Source organism: Gigantopelta aegis, chromosome 14, assembly GCF_016097555.1.
Source record: "Gigantopelta aegis isolate Gae_Host chromosome 14, Gae_host_genome, whole genome shotgun sequence".
In the NCBI taxonomy this organism is placed as follows: domain Eukaryota; kingdom Metazoa; phylum Mollusca; class Gastropoda; order Neomphalida; family Peltospiridae; genus Gigantopelta; species Gigantopelta aegis.
Window position 1 is genome coordinate 19,652,330 of NC_054712.1, and position 21,855 is coordinate 19,674,184.

The 21,855-nt window shown below is 38.8% G+C and overlaps 1 protein-coding gene across 1 annotated transcript; it reads left to right on the top strand.

The window, feature by feature from the left end:
* The first annotated feature begins 6 nt into the window (after nucleotides 1-6).
* On the top strand, nucleotides 7-21,646 carry LOC121388685. The gene is made up of 8 exons (XM_041520138.1): nucleotides 7-195; nucleotides 3,594-3,770; nucleotides 6,125-6,193; nucleotides 7,952-8,020; nucleotides 9,258-9,352; nucleotides 12,686-12,785; nucleotides 15,895-16,002; nucleotides 20,510-21,646. The coding sequence occupies exons 2-8, from the start codon at nucleotides 3,711-3,713 to the stop codon at nucleotides 20,768-20,770; spliced, it is 762 nt and encodes a 253-aa protein (XP_041376072.1). The 5' UTR covers nucleotides 7-195; nucleotides 3,594-3,710; the 3' UTR covers nucleotides 20,771-21,646.
* Nucleotides 21,647-21,855: the final 209 nt, after the last annotated feature.

Consider the following 21,855-nt stretch of genomic DNA (forward strand, 5'->3'; position numbering starts at 1 on the left):
GGGCCTGAAAGGAAGAAGAAACCAAAAGAAAAGCTCACCCATCTTCCAAGCGGTTCCATAAACTTACCGTAATAATCATGTGACGTCAAATCATTGATGACGTCAACAACGTTAGTAGCCAAGGGAATCAACAGATACCACCTACCGGATGTTTCTAACGAAAGGAAGTTCCCTCCATCTGCGACTATCGAATAGGTTGTATGTAAATGAGGATTGGATATTGACAATACTGTAAAGTACTTTTATAACGAACTGAAGGGGACCATGATAATTATAGTTCGTTACAGTAGTAGTTCACTATAATCAGGCCTGTAGCATGGTGGATATTATTGGGGGGGGGGGGGGGGTCCGGGGGCACGATTTAAAGGTTATTTGCCCGTTACTGTAACTCTCGCCGTTAATCTCGATCCGTTAGTCTCGCTACAACTTTTACATTCAGTAAAAACCCAAAAAACAAAACAGTCAAAATTATTGGGGTGCCCGGGCCGCCCTGCTCCCCCCTGCTACGGGCCTGCTATACACATTTCAAGTGTACACATTTGAAGTCAAACATTTCATTTATGATCGGTTCGTTGTATAAACAGTAATTCACACTGAAATTTACAACCAGGGCCCCGTTTTACGAAACTATCTTAGCGCTAAGCTAAGATCACCTGAAGTGCATAGTATAGCTACGTTAGCTATTCATATTCGAGTAAGAAAACTTGAAAATACTATTCGAATATTTCGAATAGCAAATTGGCGAGCGAATATTCGAATACTCTGACCGAACACTAATATTAAATTAAATATTAATTCATTCATTTATAGTTATTATCAAATTACGGCTCTAGCATGCTGTACTGGGCATACACTTTACATATGTGGGTTGTCTGTCCAGGACAGAAGGTTAGTGCAGGCCCGTAGCCAATGGATGGTCGGGGGAGGGGGGGGGGGTCGTTTGACCCCCCTACCAGTGGCTTTTTTTTCAATATGCCCCCGGACCCCCCATAGCAACTCAGGCGCTTCGCGCCGTCGTGTGAGGCACTTCATGCCTCACCATAAACCTAAACGACCCCCCTCTCAAAGTCCTGGCTACGGGCCTGTAGTGGTCAGTGAGAGAGAAGTCGGCGTAGTTGCCTTAGCCAACACTTCGATTTACCCATTAAGATATGTTAAACTCGCTCGGGGTGCGAGCCGGTACCGGGATGCGAACGATATCATACAAATATGAACGAACAGTTGTTCGGTTTACATCCATTCATACTCTGTGTTAAACGTGTTATTCCTGGGCACGCACCTCAGCTATCTGAGCTGTCTGTCCAGGACAGTGGGTTAGTTGTTAGTTGGTCAGTAAGAGAGAAGAGGGTGTAGTGGCCTTACACCTACCCATTGATCCCCTGAGAACTCGCTCTGGGTTGGAGCCGGTACCGCGCTGCGAACCTTGTACCTACCAGCCTGTAGGCCGATGGTTTAACCACTGCGCTACCGAGGCCGGTTCAAACGTTTCAAATCTTTTTCCAAAGACGTGATTCTCATGTTTTTAGTGCATACACTATACAGCAAATCAATTAGAATAATCAGCATTAGATCATTCATCTTTCCTAGTATGTGTTTATCTCCAATTCTACAACTTAAACGATAATGGTGAGTACCTGTGATGGATATTCACTATGTTGCGGTCCCTAATGCACCAGCGAGCTGTGATTTCAATATTAGGTGGAAAATGTTTTATATCCTTTAAACTGACTCATTGGGAGTACTACAAAGTGGGTCACTTCTGAACATAACGAACTGTATTTCTCTCAGATCACCAAACGGTGATACATATTGAGGTGGTTTACAGACATTTATTTTCACAGCTGCAGTGTACTATGAACACATTATGTTTTAGAATAATTAATTATGGTATATAATAATAGCAATAATACATACATGGGTATAATTTAATACATACATATGGGTATAATTATCACGGCCGCAGCTAGGATTTTTTGTTATGGGGGGCAACTGAGTAGCTAATAGTCTAAAACTCCTTAAACAGTTAAGAAGAGAATTTTCTTTAAATTTCTATAATGCTTTCCGGATTTTTTTCTTGCGGGGTGGGGGGGGGGGATTGCCCCCCGCTAGCTACGGCCCTGATTATTATGTAAGAATAATTTTAGACAACAGTGTACTCTTACATGTTATACATGTATAGCCTATACTATAATAATACACTGGAGATCATGATAACATATACATGTTTTTAAAAACGGTGTTAATCACATTGAGGAACATATATAATTTGTTTGTAGTTGATAACTTTTTAGAATTAAATAGCTGATAAAATCTGAAGGTGTTAGGGGGTCATTCAAATATTACGTAACGCTCGAGGGGGTGGGTGTAGGTTCAGACGTTATGTGGCTTTAACGAGAGGGTGGTATATTAAACAGCGTTACGTAACAATGTTTTTAAAACTATTAATAAATTATTTTTTATTTTCTAAAAAAAATCAAAACAAAATCATAAACGCTCCTTCATGGCGACAATGTTTAACGTAGGCCTAATTAGTTATAGCTAGACGTATACGCAAATAGACATATATAAGGATTATAAACGGAGTTGAAATTCGTATCTGCGCTTTCCCAAATTGCAAAACTGTAGGTAACTATAACATAACACCCATTGCATGACTTGTTTCTGAATGTGTGTGTTTGGGGGGCTCCAAATGTTACAGGCACGGCGAAGCAGGGGGATGGGGGATCTAGCCCCCCCCCCCCCCCCAATACTTCTGAATCAAAAATATTATTGGTAGTAAATCTTAAGGCAGAGATTAATTTTACTTGTAGAATGAAGGGAATTGCATTTCAGGACATCTATAGTTTTAAAACTGTACGGAGAGCATACCCTCCAACCCTCTAAAAACTTTGCTTTGCATCTTTGATCTCAGCCAGCCCCCTCCCCCCATGTCTACTTGTTTCCGCCGTACCTGCGTTACGCAGTATTTTAGGGGGTGTATGGACTAGCGTTATGGGGGAGGGAGGGTGTCTAATTTTGACAAAACTAGCGTTACGTAATATTTGACCGGCCCCTTAGCCTAGGTCTGTTGTAGTAGGTTCTGTTTAGATACATCGATCTTTTATTTGTAAAATAAGGATACTGAAATAAATAATGAAATTCGTCACCTATTTTACAAAGAGGACATATTCTGTCTTGTCTTTCAATGTTTTGCCATCTGCATTGTATATAATATATGATTACTAGTCCTGAATCGACCATAGACTGTCTAGTTTCTCCGGTAAATGAAAAAGATAATTTTCGCATGAATGTGTTGATTTAAATATTCTGCAGGTAATACATTTCGGATACATATTTCAATTATTAATCCAAACCTGACTGCATTGATATTTTAACCTTTGAGACACAATATGAACGAATGCGTTCTTATTTATATTTTGATTTTGTCCAGGCCTAATTTGTTTAGAGTATCTTCTATATCAAATAACTGCTTATATTTTTATCCATGCGTGTGTATGTATGTTCATAATACTTGATTCACTGATTTTAAACTTAATTTTTTTAATTTGAAAATGTTTATATTATGGTCAATGGTAATTTATTTCATTCAACAGAACCTATGTATAGAAATACAACTTCCGCCGGATGTTTACGGTTGCCAAGTGAGAAGTTGGAAACTCCGAAAAATATACGGTTTTCGTAACCACAATTAAACCACTACACATTCCATCATGACTAAGGAATCGATTGACGACGATTCATTTTGTATACTTCTGAACAGAATCAGTCAGGTACTGTTAGTTTTTAGTTTATAAATAATTAAATATATCTATTTACGTTTGCAATGCATTTTGTATTGTCATGTAACTTGTTTTCGTCATCAATTAATTTTCGATGTTAACTTTCTTGAACAGTTTGTGATACCAAATATCTGTCAAACAAAAGTGTAACCCATGAAGTATTTCAGAAAATATCTTATGTTTAAAATTCTGTGATAGTACATGCTTTGAGAAAATACCTCCTTTTTTTCGTGTAGGCATACAACCGTGTCTGGTGTATCAGCGCCTCCGGTGATTTGGCGCACTTGGTATTTTGCTTGAGTATGCTTAGGAAGTTGTCATGTTGTCGGAGTTTTTAACGAATTAAAGTTCAATTCCTTTTTCAATGGTTAATCAAGTATCAACATATTTATTGTTAAGGGTGCAATTATTTTTTTTTTTTAGAATTATCAATAATTATATAATAATTTCAAAATAAATAATTCACCTGTTTTCGTGTTTATAAACGCGAAGTAGGTCATCCTTATTGATATTAAGCATGTTAAAACCAGTCTAAAAACACCTTTCCCGCATTTTAAAAATTATAGTAAACAGTATAAATGTAATTATTTTTGTTCAGTTATTTTTTTATTTAAACCGAAAAAGAAAACACAGGCAAATGCAAACAAAACGAACATTTTACACCTTAATTGACAGTCATTCCAGTTCACAATTGTCACCTTGTTATAAAAAATAAAAGAGAAATAAGATCCATGTGTGTGCACAATCTACCTGAGAAAAATAAAATCCATGTAGGCATCTTAGCCATGCATGACAATGAACATGTATGCATCTGCAGTACTGTGCCACTCAAGAAAACGATTCCGAAACTGATCATGAGATGGGTCATATGTGATCGTTCATTTTCATAGTAATATTTTTAACAAGACAAAACAAAAAAGTATTAAAATAATTCTGGGACAATAGTGTAGCGTTTATGGGCTAAAAGTGAGGTCATGGGCGGTTTATAAATAGCGGGGTCAATGATCTACATCAACTGTGCCGAATCACCGGACATGCAAATCGTTTTGGATACAAGGGGGTGCCTATATTTATGCAGCATTTTAAAATGTTTATTTACTACAGACATAAAACAGTTTGTAGTGTATTTCAGATTATGCACTTCTTCATTGGTGAGAGACGCATTTTATTAAATATTTCATAATGTTCACATAGAAAATGGTCCTTGAAAGCTTTAGGTGCGCCAATACACTGGACAGCACTGTATGCACAGTTGAACATTTTTAGCTTTTCGGGTCAATACATGAAAAATAATAATTTTTTCTAAAATATGCACAGAAGACAATTTAAAAAAATTTAAAATATGTTTTAAAAACATGATTTGAGTTTGTCAAGAGCAGTTAGTTCAGTTCTTTTGTTTCCCTCGTGATTGCTAACAACACATGATATCAGTACAGATATGCAATATATTTTGTAAAATATTAATTTTCTAATAACTAATTAAAACAAATTATACACACAAAATTATTTACAATTGTGATGAATGGGTTACATCTACTGTTTGCAATAGTAGGGCCCCAAAAATGCATCATGCTCTTTGTGGTGAAAAAAGCTTTAAATTTGGCCTTGTTTATCTGGTATATGCAAGGTCATGTGACATGTACGTTAATTCAATATCCTACAGTTTTCTATAAGTCATTCTGGATATGATATCAGCAATTTTAAGGGGAAAAAAACCCTGTACTTACTAAAAGTATTGGTTTTAGGACTTTATAAAGTTTTCTATTAAGATACTTACTTAAACTTTATTCTTGATTAAAATCTTTCTGAATTGTGATATTTTATATCAAGCCTTAATTAAATAGTGGATCTGTCCAAGCAAAGAGGGCTTTTGTTTTTTTGTACTGATGTATTGTCCATCCATCCATCCATCCATACATTGTAGAAAAGTTGTGTATTTGACTGAAAATGCACTATGGCATCTGCTGCAATGTTCATTTTTTGCAACCTATATATTTTCATAACGCGTTATGAAATTATTACAGTGAAACCCCTCTAAAGTGGACACCCTAGGGACCAAGTAAAAAGTCCGGTTTTAAGAGGTATCCAGTTTAGAGGTTCTTTTCTGCACAGATATTTAAAAAGGGACCATGAAAAACATCCGGTTTTGAGGGAATTCCAGTTTACAGAGGGTCCGGTTTTGAGAGGTTTCACTGTATAAAGTACCGGCTCACCTAAAATGTACAAACTTTATGAATAGATGGAATTTAGTATTTTTTGTTAGTAAATATTTAGACCCATTAATAGAATGAGGGTCTTTTCTTTGCATTAATATCTGTTACATGTAAGCTGAATTTTATTGACAGGAGACGGACCACACAGAAAACAAAGTGAAAATACTTTATGACTTCAAAGGATTTCTCAATGCTTATCAGGTAATAGTCTAGCTGATATCTCGTTAACCATGTTTATTTTACCGTATTTGGTAGTTATTATCTGTACTACACACAAAACACAGCATAAAGAGTAAAGCAGTTTTATAAAGTGGACAGTGGACAGTGGACACTCTGTATCAGGATACAGTCTGTGTCAGAATGAAACCAATGAATCCGTGGATACCTTTATAGTGAAATGTTAAAATATAAATGTTTTACATACTGGGCTGACTTTATGTAGCTTGTTTTTCTTAAAGGTGCAGACCCTAGTTTCGGCCCGTGAAAAAGAACACTAAGTTTGTTTAATCTACAAACCTGCAACATATTTGGATAAGGTTATGACAGAGAGGAGATTACGTCTGTTATGTTTTAATGGGAAAATACCGTCCAAAAATAGACTAGAGCTTGTCTCAATACCATTACTTCTCAGACGAATGTGCATTTTTAGAATTATGAAAAATGCATTTTGAGGTATTGCAAATTATATTAAAACCTGGATGACGAGAACCACTTCAGGTGTACGAAAATGAATATTCTAAATAATAAAATGTAAGTACTTATTCTAATATAAATGATCAAAAACGGCTTTAATAGTGAAAAATATGTTGTACATGTAGTGTTTAAAAACTAGGGTCTGTCGCTTTAAACGCATGTGTTTTAGCATAGTAAATATACTGTATGTAGTTACATGCATGTAAGTCAAAAACTGGCTTTGTAAATTCATCCCATTATGTTTTAAACCCACACTAGTTTGCATATATAGCATTTAAAAAAGAAAATAATTTTTTTTAAAATGTCAGAAATCTGCACCAATGAAACTGACATCAGTTTTAACAGAGTTAAAGAATGGTGGTGAGATTTGAGATTGTAGGCTTTTGACTACCGGTATGTCTGTTAGTACACATGACACATGATTTTATTAAAAGTGTATAAATAAGTTTGTGTTTTATATTAGTAAAAGGTGTTAAAATATAGTGACCACAGCTTTAATGTTGTTTGACAGTATAATTATGCTGCTGTTTGCATATTACGCGTATCTAAATGTTGGGCAGAATCTAGCTCAGTCGCTAGTGCGCTCACCTGTGAGGGTTTTTTCCCATCCCAACCAGGGCCAAGACATATATCAAAGGCCTTGGTATTTGCTGTTCTGTCTGTGGGAAAGTGCATATAGAAGATCCCTTGCTACTAATGGAGAAATGTAGCGGGTTTCCTCTCTAAGAGGGGCGGGATGAAGCCCAGTGGTAAAGCACTCGCCTGATGCATGGTCGGTCTAGGATCGATCCCTGTCAGTGGGCCCATTGGGCTATTTTTTGTTTCAGCCAGTGCTCCACAACTGGTGTAACAAAGGCTGTTGTATGTACTATCCTGTCTGTGGGATGGTGCATATAAAAGATCCCTTGCTGCTAATTGGAAAGAGTAGCCCATGAAGTGGTGACAGCAGATTTCCTCTCTAAATATGTGTGTGGTCCTTAACCATATGTCCGACGCCATATAACTGTAAATAAAATGTGTTGAGTGCGTCGTTAAATAAAACATTTCCTTCCTTCCTCTCTAAGGCTAAGGAATTACCAAACGTTTGACATCCAATAGCTGATGATCAGTAAAATCAATGTGCTCTAATGGTGTCATTAAACAAAACAAACTTTAACTTTATCTAAATGTTTTTAATACATTATACAACTTGTTTTTAAAATAATTTTTACACTAACATTTTGTGATGTAATTCATCGTGAATTTTGTCCCTTTATACTTCTCAAGGCAACTAAAGTGATGCATGCATTGGGAAACCCAGGTCATAAAGTGCAGGCCATCCAAATCTTAGAAACAGTAAGTATTTTTTCCACATATGAGATAGTTTTCCATGTGATTTGACATGTCAGATTCCGTATTCTGAGGCCTTCTTAATTCATGCAATTATAATAATAATAATTTGTGAAAACATACGGTACATGTATGTACAATATAATTATACAATCATAAAAGATATTAAAACATGATTAGGCAGTAGAGTAATTCTGTTTCAAAGAAGTGCATAAAATGTTTTTTCTTAAATTTACTGATGGAAAGAAATAAAGGATCACACAGATAGCAACAAGAAATAATGACTGCATCAAAAATCAATTCATATTGTCAGAAGTTGACTGAGAACATATAGGCAGCACTGTCAACACTACAGACATTCAATCCCTCATTACCACTTGGTATGAAATACAAACAGTATTGAATTAAATATGGTCTACAATTTGATGTGTTCCCTTATTTCTTTCCATCGGTATATATTTATTAAACCAGTACATTTTGTAACATCATGAGGTCAACTGATAACAGCTCCCAAATATTGATAGCTGTTCTTGTAGTGTTCTATTTATCTATCATCAATGGAATGAAGTTCATGTATCATTATACAGTGTCATCCACTTGATTTTATAATATTGGATTATAGAATAAATTGGTTATTTGCATATTATATTACTACACAATTATATACAATGTGTGATTGTTATACATAAAAAAAATTACAAACAATTCTGATGTAACTCAATTTGAACTCTGTTACAAGATTGTTGTTGATCACCTGTAATCTATGTTTTGGTAATTATTTCACTAATCTAGACAGTGTAATGAAACATTTCAGACAATCAAATGAAGCATTTCAGACAATCAAATGAAGCATTTCAGACAATCAAATGAAGCATTTCAGACAATCTAAGAAAACACTGCATCATAGACATAGGCTATTGACATAATCGGTGACATATTCTCTGTCCACTTCACTGTCTTTCCTTGAAGGAAATAACATGTCAATAAGTACATCTCAGTACAAAATGGTGTTGATAAATTGATATGAAATTAAAATAGGAACTGATACATGGTTAAAACATATATCAATACACAACCAATGGTATTGTGTATCATATTATCAGCAGTAGTGTATCATGACACCCTAATTTCAAATAATCTAATGAAGCATTGCAGACAATCTAATTAAGCATTTCAGACAATCTAATAAAGCATTTCAGATAATCTAATGAAGCATTTCAAACAAATTTTGGTTTCCTTTTAGAAATTATGCCGGATGTCATGCCAAGATGCCAGACACATATTTGGAGCAATGACCATTCAGCGTGATAAGCTAATCGCTCTAGACTGTACCAAAAGGTAACTATCATCAGAGGTCATTGTTCCAAGAGTAACACTTTTCACCATATTAAATGATGAATATTCATTAAGGAGTGCATCAAAAAGTTTCATTTGTATTATTGTGGAATTAATGACCTCTACCACCATACATAGGGTACAATAATGTTCATTTTCCATCTTCCACTTAACCCTATATATAAGCAACCAAACACAAGTAATACTGCAATATTAGAATATTAGTTTTAGAATATGGACAGGAGGTTCTCAAGTGCTCAGTTTTGAATTTATTCATTGGGCATTGAAAGTGTAGCTATATGGTCCTGTGGTGCTAAGTAATTCTAAATTGTACTGCTCATAAAAAGTAGGGGATATTCCGCAAAAATTACCAAAACTGTGTAACACTGAAATAATTTCAACATTTATTTCAACATTAACATATACATAACATATCTGCTCTGAATTTCATTGGTTTTAACATGATCAATGTTTTAAGTCAGTAAGTGTAATGCCTGTCAGAGGTAGCTCATGAAAATCACAGGATGTCAATATCATGTTGGACCTCCTCTAACATCAATACATGCAGTATACCTTTGTCAGCCTATTGTCATTTGTGGAACCTGATGCTATTCTTCCTGCAGTGGCCTGCCTAATTCAACCAGCTATCATGGTGGTTGTTGATATTGCTGAATATGTCTACCACAGTCTCACTACACAGATGTCATTTGCCATTGAAACCCATGTTAAATTGCCCAACTTCAAATGAAGATTGCCAATAGAACGGGTTCTCGTTGTCACTAACAACATACACCATTGCGAACATAAATTATATTAGCATTTATTTTCACTCCAAAATTGAGAACATTTCCGTCTCAGTTTTTTGCTATATAACCGCATCTGGCTGTAATACCGGTCCGAACAGGTGGTTCATTAACCAATTCACTCCGGCTGTCTCTTACGCTATATGCCCATGTCCCAAAAAGTCAATGCACAATATATATACATGTATTACAAAATAGCATGGGCAAAATACAGCCAGAAGACTTACCATTAAACATTCATATTGTGTTAATTCTTCACCATTTCCTAGAAGTGAATAAGTGAGCCATAACTTGTGTCACAATTAGGAACTATAGTGGACCGTGATGAATGAATTCTCACCCGGAAGTGATCTGTGTAGTGAGACCCAAGGATATCCCGCACATTTTCTATGGACATTTCTGGCCAAGGCACAGTCTGGATTTGATGCTTCTGTAGATGATCTGTGATAACACATTCACAGTGAGCCCTGGCATTGTCATTGTGAAACACAAATCCTGCACCATGACAAGGAGCACATGGTAGAACATGCTGACTGATGATGTCATCTCTGTAGATCCGACCTCGGACTCTCCCTTGACAAATGTGCAGATCTGTTTTGTGTGTCATGGTGATGACACCTCCCACACATCATTATTGACCCACTTCCATATCGATCATGCAATACCATAGCAGCATCTTGGTAGCGTTCATCTAGCCTGCATCAAACCCTTACATGACCATCAAGGAAGACCGGATTAAACCTGGATTCATCACTAAACATGACATTTGACCAACTGGCGTTTATACATCGCAGATGTTTCCAACACCAATCCAGTCGAGTTTGGTGATGTCTTGCAGTAAAAGGTAAAGGAATATTTGGTATACGGAAGCATAACAAAGAAGCATACAGGTGGTTACAAACTGTTTGTGTGCTGACTCAGATCCCCGTTGCCCATTGGAGTTGCTGTTGTAGATGAGTTTCATTGATTTGATGATTACATTGGTGACAAGGAGTCTGTCTTGGCATCTGGTGGAGGCTGTTGGATATCCACTTCATGGTTTGTTTTGCACTCTACCAGTTGTTCTTAGTTGCTCCCATAGTCTGCTAATGACTGACTGTGAGACATTCATTTGATGGGTGCACTGAGACAATTCAGCAAGTGACTCGGTAATCACAATCCTCACAGCCTGTTATGCATCAAAACGTGCACATTCAGCATGTTTTAAGCTGTTTAAGTACAAATTGAGATACTTATAAAAAGCCATTTCTACACCCTTTTGTATAATGACTTAGATCAGGTCAGGTCATAGGGCTTTAGGTGCAAATTCAGAGCAAGCTGTTGTAGCGCACACCTGTCCTGGGCACAAGAGCTGGCCTTGGTCGGCTCCTCTGTCCAGGACAGGAATAATGACATGGCTACTCCCTGTATAAATTGTAATTAAATGTCCTAAGTTTCAATGTCCTAAGTTATAATGACTTGGCTACTCCCTGTATAAATTGTACTTAAATGTCCTAAGTTTCACAGCATGTTATAATGTTAAAAATATTTCTATATTCCCAACTTTTTGTGAGCAGTATATTTGGATTCTGCTGTGTTTTTCTTCTCTTTTGTTAAATCCAGTTTTGGAGGCACTGCCTTGAGTTTGCTTCCATGTTATATTTTAGGCTTCTAACAGATTACCACACACGAATGGGTGAGGAATATATCTTGAGTTGCTTCCATGTTATATTTCAGGGTTCTAACAGATTACCATACACGAATGGGTGAGGAATATATCTTGAGTTGCTTCCATGTTATATTTCAGGGTTCTAACAGATTACCACACACGAATGGGTGAGGAATATATCTTGAGTTGCTTCCATGTTATATTTCAGGGTTCTAACAGACTACCACACACGAATGGGTGAGGAATATATCTTGAGTTGCTTCCATGTTATATTTCAGGGTTCTAACAGATTACCACACACGAATGGGTGAGGAATATATCTTGAGTTGCTTCCATGTTATATTTCAGGGTTCTAACAGATTTACACACACGAATGGGTGAGGAATATATCTTGAGTTGCTTCCATGTTATATTTCAGGGTTCTAACAGATTACCACACACGAATGGGTGAGGAATATATCTTGAGTTGCTTCCATGTTATATTTCAGGGTTCTAACAGACTACCACACACGAATGGGTGAGGAATATATCTTGAGTTGCTTCCATGTTATATTTCAGGGTTCTAACAGACTACCACACACGAATGGGTGAGGAATATATTTCAGGGTTCTAACAGATTACCACACACGAATGGGTGAGGAATATATCTTGAGTTGCTTCCATGTTATATTTCAGGGTTCTAACAGATTACCACACACGAATGGGTGAGGAATATATCTTGAGTTGCTTCCATGTTATATTTCAGGGTTCTAACAGATTACCACACACGAATGGGTGAGGAATATATCTTGAGTTGCTTCCATGTTATATTTCAGGGTTCTAACAGACTACCACACACGAATGGGTGAGGAATATATCTTGAGTTGCTTCCATGTTATATTTCAGGGTTCTAACAGACTACCACACACGAATGGGTGAGGAATATATCTTGAGTTGCTTTCCTTTCGAGGCAGACAAGCATCAAGCACTTCAAATTTTAAGAACGGTAATGCTAATCATATTTATTTGTTTAGCCTCGGACATTACCACTCGGAACAACCTCAACACACTCTATGAATCATACCTCGGACATTACCACTTGGAACACCTCAACACACTCTATGAATCATACCTCAGACATTACCACTTGGAACACATCAAAACACATCTATGAATCATACCTCAGGCATTACCACTCGGGACACATCAACACACATCTATGAATCATACCTCGGACATTACCACTCGGAACACCTCGACACACTCTATGACTCATACCTCGGACATTACCACTCGGAACACCTCGACACACTCTATGACTCATACCTCGGACATTACCACTCAGAACACCTCGACACACTCTATGACTCATACCTCGGACATTACCACTCGGAACACCTCGACACACTCTATGACTCATACCTCAGACATTACCACTCGGAACACCTCGACACACTCTATGACTCATACCTCAGACATTACCACTCGGAACACTTCGACACACTCTATGACTCATACCTCAGACATTACCACTCGGAACAACCTCACCACACTCTATGACTCATACCTCGGACATTACCACTCGGAACACCTCGACGCACTCTATGACTCATACCTCGGACATTACCACTCGGAACACCTCGACGCACTCTATGACTCATACCTCGGACATTACCACTCGGAACACCTCGACGCACTCTATGACTCATACCTCGGACATTACCACTCGGAACACCTCGACACACTCTATGACTCATACCTCGGACATTACCACTCGGAACACCTCGACACACTCTATGAATCATACCTCGGACATTACCACTCGGAACATCTCAACACACTCTTATGAATCATACCTCGGACATTACCACTCGGAACACCTCAACACACTCTATGAATCATACCTCGGACATTACCACTCGGAACAACCTCAACACACTCTATGAATCATACCTCGGACATTACCACTCGGAACAACCTCAACACACTCTATGAATCATACCTCGGACATTACCACTCGGAACAACCTCAACACACTCTATGAATCATACCTCGGACATTACCACTCGGAACAACCTCAACACACTCTATGAATCATACCTCGAATTACCATCATACCTCGAACATTACCACTCGGGACAACCTCAACACACACTATGAATCATACCTCAGACATTACCACTCGGGACACCTCAACACACTCTATGAATCATACCTCGGACATTACCACTCGGAACAACCTCAACACACTCTATGAATCATACCTCAGACATTACCACTCGGAACAACCTCAACACACTCTATGAATCATACCTCAGACATTACCACTCGGAACAACCTCAACACACTCTATGAATCATACCTCGGACATTACCACTCGGAACAACCTCAACACACTCTATGAATCATACCTCAGACATTACCACTCGGAACAACCTCAACACACTCTATGAATCATACCTCAGACATTACCACTCGGAACACCTCAACATGCACACTCTATGAATCATACCTCGAACATTACCACTCGGAACACCTCAACACACTCTATGAATCATACCTCGGACATTACCACTCGGAACAACCTCAACACACTCTATGAATCATACCTCGGACATTACCACTCGGAACAACCTCAACACACTCTATGAATCATACCTCGGACATTACCACTCGGAACAACCTCAACACACTCTATGAATCATACCTCGAACATTACCACTCGGAACAACCTCAACACACTCTATGAATCATACCTCAGACATTACCACTCGGAACACCTCAACACACACTATGAATCATACCTCGAACATTACCACTCGGAACAACCTCAACACACTCTATGAATCATACCTCGGACATTACCACTCGGGACACCTCAACAGACTCTATGAATCATACCTCGGACATTACCACTCGGAACAACCTCAACACACTCTATGAATCATACCTCAGACATTACCACTCGGAACAACCTCAACACACTCTATGAATCATACCTCGGACATTACCACTCGGAACAACCTCAACACACTCTATGAATCATACCTCGAACATTACCACTCGGAACAACCTCAACACACTCTTTGAATCATACCTCGGACATTACCACAAGGGAACACCTCAAGCCAGTGCACTAAGACAGTGAAGAAATTGTACTTGGTTAATATCGGTTGGAGTACTCTGAACCATGGTTTCGCATAGATCTTTACACTGTGTTTTAATTAACTTTTGAATTTTTATATTGATGATTATCATCGCATTATTTTTGCATTTACCATAGTTTGACACCCAATGTGCTGGGGTGTCATTAAACATTCATTCTGTCATTCTGTCGGTCTGAACCATGGCTGCTCGATTAGTGGATGATAAGAATCAATTTGCTGTTCTTCTAAAAATGTTACATGGTTGATACACACATCATTAAATATTCCTCAGATATTTATTTGGGAAACTGGTATTCAATGCTGGAAAGTCTTGGAAAATGACTATTGTTGGACATAAAATTTTAAAATATGTCTTTAAAAATGTATTCTTGGTTGTTGTAATTTGAAAATAATGTTTTCCAAGATTTGGCACTCTGTAGTCAGGTTTTAAACAACCTCTCCCCCACAAAGTTCATCTCTAATCGCCGTCACATTTAGTTTATGGTGGGTGAATTCAAAATGATATCACAATATAAATTAATATACATAATGAATTGTTTATTTCTAATAAAGTGGACGAAATATGAGCTTAGTAATACTGCTGACAAAAGAATAGAATTGGTTATTCTGGAATCAAATATTATAGCAAATATATTTGTAATGGTCCTGGCATTTGTTTGGAAAGTCTTGGAATTTGAATACAGCACAAGTGTATATCTCAGATGTTAATATAATGTGATTAAGTCGACACGTAACCAATATAATATTACCCCACTGACACATATTTATATATAAACATGAAGTTTAACAAAAGATTCTGTATCTTTTTGAGTGTTGATTACATAGATCCAAAGCAGGCATTTTCTAGGGCAGTCTGTACAAAACCAATAAAGAGATATTTAGAAAAATAAAATTATTTTTCAAATTAAAATAATAATTATATTTAACTTTTTAAATGTTTCTGTATAGGTGAGAAGCGACATAGCCGACATACCTGCAGCTGGTAGTCACCAGGGTTATGCTGCTCTGGGCGCCCTGTACACTCAGTCATTCTCCTCCGTTCCTGGGACAAAGTTTGTGAGTTATTGACTCTTAATTTTAATTTTTTTTTATTATAATACATATATTACTATTCCATATGATTGTGTAGTTATGTTAGCTAAAATGTTTTCATTCAAAAAGGAATAATGCTCGGTTAGTACTGGGATGGGTGAACACTAAGTTAGAACTGGGATGGGTGGATACTGAGTTAGTACCAGGATGGGTGGATACTGAGTTAGTACTGAGATGGGTGGATTCTGAGTTAGAAATGGGATGGGTGGACACTAAGTTAGAACTTGGATGGGTGGATACTGAGTTAGAACTGGGATGGTTGGACACTGAGTTAGTACTAGTGTGGGTAGACACTGAGTTAGAACTGGGATGGGTAGACACTGAGTTAGAACTGGGATTAATGTACATTGACACTAAGTTAGTACTGGGATGGGTGGATATTGAGTTAGTACTGGGATGGGTGGTCACTGACTTAGAACTGGGAGGGTGGACACTGACTTAGAACTGGGATGGGTAGTCACTTAGTTAGTACTAGTGTGGGTGGACACTGAGTTAATACTGGGATGGGTAGACACTGAGTTAGAACTGGGATGGATGGACACTGAGTTAGAACTGGGATGGGTGGACACAAAGTTAGTACTAGGATGGGTGGACACAAAGTTAGTACTGGGATGGGTGGAAACTCAGTTAGTACTGGGATGGGTGGATACTAAGTTAGTACCAGAATGGGTGGATACTGAGTTAGTACTGGGATGCGTGGTCACTGAGTTAGTACTGGGATGGGTGGACGCTGAGTTAGTACTGGGATGGGTGGACTCTGAGTTAGTACTGGGATGGGTGGACTCTGAGTTAGAACTGGGATGGGTGGACACTAAGTTAGTACTGGAATTGATGGATACTGAGTTAGTACTGGAATGGGTGGATACTGAGTTAGTATTGGGATGGGTGGATACTGAGTTAGAACTGGGATAGGTGGATTCTGAGTTAGAACTGGGATAGGTGGATACTGAGTTAGAACTGGGATAGGTGGATTCTGAGTTAGAACTGGGATAGGTGGATACTGAGTTAGAACTGGGATAAGTTGATTCTGAGTTAGAACTGGGATAGGTGAATACTGAGTTAGAACTGGGATAGGTGGATTCTGAGTTAGAACTGGGATGGGTGGATACTGAGTTAGAACTGGGATAGGTGGATTCTGAGTTAGAACTGGGATGGGTGGATACTGAGTTAGAACTGGGATAGGTGGATTCTGAATTAGTACTGGGATGAGTGAACACTGAGTTAGTACCAGGATGGGTGGACACTGAGTTAGTATTGGGATGGATGGATACTGAGTTAGTACTGAGATGGGTGGATACTGAGTTAGTACTCGGATGGATGGACACTGAATTAGTACTGGGATGGGTGGACACTGAGTTAGTACTGGGATGGGTGGACACTGAGTTAGTACCAGGAGGGGTGGACACTGAGTTAGTACTGGGATGGGTGGATACTGAGTTAGTACCAGGATAGGTGGACACTGGATTAGTACTGGGGTGGGTGGATACTGAGTTAGTACTGGGGTGGGTGAATACTGAGTTAGTACCAGGAGGGGTGGACACCGAGTTAGTACTGGGATGGGTGGATACTGAGTTAGTACTCGGATGGGTGGACACTGAGTTAGTACTGGGATGGGTGGATGCTGAGTTAGTACTGGGATGGGTGGATGCTGAGTTAGTACTGGGATGGATGGACGCTGAGTTAGAACTGGGATGGGTGGACACTCAGTTAGTACTGGAATTGATGGATACTGAGTTAGTACTGGAATGGGTGGATACTGAGTTAGTATTGGGATGGGTGGATACTGAGTTAGAACTGGGATAGGTGGATTCTGAGTTAGAACTGGGATAGGTGGATACTGAGTTAGAACAGGGATGGGTGGATACTAAGTTAGAACTGGGATAGGTGGATTCTGAGTTAGAACTGGGATAGGTGAATACTGAGTTAGAACTGGGATAGGTGGATTCTGAGTTAGAACTGGGATGGGTGGATACTGAGTTAGAACTGGGATAGGTGGATTCTGAGTTAGAACTGGGATGGGTGGATACTGAGTTAGAACTGGGATAGGTGGATTCTGAATTAGTACTGGGATGAGTGAACACTGAGTTAGTACCAGGATGGGTGGACACTGAGTTAGTATTGGGATGGATGGATACTGAGTTAGTACTGAGATGGGTGGATACTGAGTTAGTACTCGGATGGGTGGACACTGAGTTAGTACTGGGATGGGTGGACACTGAGTTAGTACTGGGATGGGTGGATACTGAGTTAGTACTGGGATGGGTGGACACTGAGTTAGTACCAGGAGGGGTGGACACTGAGTTAGTACTGGGATGGGTGGATACTGAGTTAGTACCAGGATAGGTGGACACTGGATTAGTACTGGGGTGGGTGGATACTGAGTTAGTACTGGGGTGGGTGAATACTGAGTTAGTACCAGGAGGGGTGGACACCGAGTTAGTACTGGGATGGGTGGATACTGAGTTAGTACTCGGATGGGTGGACACTGAGTTAGTACTGGGATGGGTGGATGCTGAGTTAGTACTGGGATGGATGGACGCTGAGTTAGAACTGGGATGGGTGGACACTAAGTTAGTACTGGAATTGATGGATACTGAGTTAGTACTGGAATGGGTGGATACTGAGTTAGTATTGGGATGGGTGGATACTGAGTTAGAACTGGGATAGGTGGATTCTGAGTTAGAACTGGGATAGGTGGATACTGAGTTAGAACTGGGATAGGTGAATACTGAGTTAGAACTGGGATAGGTGGATTCTGAGTTAGAACAGGGATGGGTGGATACTGAGTTAGAACTGGGATAGGTGGATTCTGAGTTAGAACTGGGATGGGTGGATACTGAGTTAGAACTGGGATAGGTGGATTCTGAATTAGTACTGGGATGAGTGAACACTGAGTTAGTACCAGGATGGGTGGACACTGAGTTAGTATTGGGATGGATGGATACTGAGTTAGTACTGAGATGGGTGGATACTGAGTTAGTACTGGGGTGGACACTGAGTTAGTACTGGGATGGGTGGACACTGAGTTAGTACTGGGATGGATGGACGCTGAGTTAGTACTGGGATGGGTGGACACTGAGTTAGTACCAGGAGGGGTGGACACTGAGTTAGTACTGGGATGGGTGGATACTGAGTTAGTACCAGGATAGGTGGACACTGGATTAGTACTGGGGTGGGTGGATACTGAGTTAGTACTGGGGTGGGTGAATACTGAGTTAGTACCAGGAGGGGTGGACACCGAGTTAGTACTGGGATGGGTGGATACTGAGTTAGTACTCGGATGGGTGGACACTGAGTTAGTACTGGGATGGGTGGATGCTGAGTTAGTACTGGGATGGATGGACGCTGAGTTAGAACTGGGATGGGTGGACACTAAGTTAGTACTGGAATTGATGGATACTGAGTTAGTACTGGAATGGGTGGATACTGAGTTAGTATTGGGATGGGTGGATACTGAGTTAGAACTGGGATAGGTGGATTCTGAGTTAGAACTGGGATAGGTGGATACTGAGTTAGAACTGGGATAGGTGAATACTGAGTTAGAACTGGGATAGGTGGATTCTGAGTTAGAACAGGGATGGATGGATACTGAGTTAGAACTGGGATAGGTGGATTCTGAGTTAGAACTGGGATGGGTGGATACTGAGTTAGAACTGGGATAGGTGGATTCTGAATTAGTACTGGGATGAGTGAACACTGAGTTAGTACCAGGATGGGTGGACACTGAGTTAGTATTGGGATGGATGGATACTGAGTTAGTACTGGGATAGGTGGATTCTGAGTTAGAACTGGGATGGGTGGATACTGAGTTAGAACTGGGATAGGTGGATTCTGAATTAGTACTGGGATGAGTGAACACTGAGTTAGTACCAGGATGGGTGGACACTGAGTTAGTATTGGGATGGATGGATACTGACACCTAAAAAGGTATCATTAATTAATAAAATATGCCTTTTATATCTTTTGCTATTCATTTATTAAAGCAAGCACATAAATTACATTAATGTTTCTTTCAATTAATTTTTGTGTATTTTTAATGAAAAACAAGTGCCTCGAAAATGGTGAAAATGCCCCAAAAGTGTTTGGTCTACCATGCCTTGCCAAATTTCTAGGGAAATCACTAACTGGGGTTGGTGGACACTGAGTTAGTACTGGGATGGGTGGACACTGAGTTAGTACTGAGATGGGTGTACACTAAGTTAGTACTGGGATGGGTTGACACTGAATTAGTACTGGGATGGGTGGACACTAAGTTAGTACTGGGATGGGTGGACACTAAGTTAGTACTGGGATGGGTGGAAACTTAGTTAGAACTGGGATGGGTGGACACTACGTCAGTACTGTGATGGGTGGACACTGAGTTAAGTAAGAAATAGAATAATACATTTGTGTCCGTTAGATACCATTTATCTCACAACAAGTTGTTTTAAAATGTATCTAACCATAACGTTTTGCCTGTTTTGTGTTGTAGAAATCGCCGACACCATTCAGCCACCCAGCTCCCCATGAGCCGGATACGATCAGGTCCATATACCCCAACCATCCGTCATATGCATATCCCAAGGATAAGAGTTACGCTGAAGACAGGGGCTATCCTGGACACATCATGTATCCAAGCAACATTGCAACTCCCCGCCCCTACCCATCAGGAGCCCCCTATCTAGGGCAGCACAGCGGGGCACCTGCACCTACTGGATTCCCCAACTTGGACAAATCAAGAATTGTGTATTAATCAGGCCATCTACTTGATAGTCAGGCCATCTACTTGATAATCAGGCCATCTACTTGATAATCAGGCCATCTACTTGTTAATCAGGCCGTCTACTTGGTAATAAGGCTTCTGCTTGGTAATCAGGCCATATACTTGGAAATCAGGACATCTGCTTGGTAATCATGCCATCTACTTGGTAATCAGGCCGTCTGCTTGGTAATCGAGCCGTCTGCTTGGTAATCAGTTTCTTTTCAGTATTGCTTTTGTAAATAACTGTGCTTTGTAACCATTTATTTTTAAACCAACACAAGTCCATTGTACATTATACCACTGTTATGTATAGTAACATATATTGTTAGAATAATATATATATATATATATATATATATATATATATATATATATATATATATATATATATATATATATATATATATACGGTGAAACCTCAAAGATACTTATTTATGTGCATAATGTTATCATTTTACAAGTGGAAATTCAGTTGTGCTGTTTATATGGTCAGTCCCATGTTAGTTATATACATCATCATCACAATGATTTAAAACTGACAAATTGAAAGTGGATTAAAAAAAACCTCACCCTTATTTTGTTGTTTAAGTAACATCTTCAAATTATTTTTACTATATCCTTAATTGCCAGGCTTGTATATGTTTATGACCATTTATGTTGCCATGCTCTGCAACCAAAGTTCCTCCAACACTATGCAAAGATGTGCAACCCCAAATCATTAATTTAACTACTAGATTAAAGAGACAGATCCTAGTTTTTAAACACTAAGGCATAGTTTTTAACTATTAGAGCCATTTATGATCACTGAAATCAAACATTACTTATATTTTATTCTTTAGATTATCAATTTCCGTACAACCGAAGTGTTTCAGGTCACCCTGGTATTTCTAATACCACAAAATACATTTTCATATTTTTGAGAGAAAAACATGTTCGTCTGAGAAGTAATGGTTATGGAGTCACGTTTTAGTCTATTTTTAAGGGTATTTCAATGTCACAGACTCTGTTTCACTCTGTTGTATCCAAATTTGTTACAGGTTTGTAAATTAACCAAACTTAGTGTCCATTTTTACGGG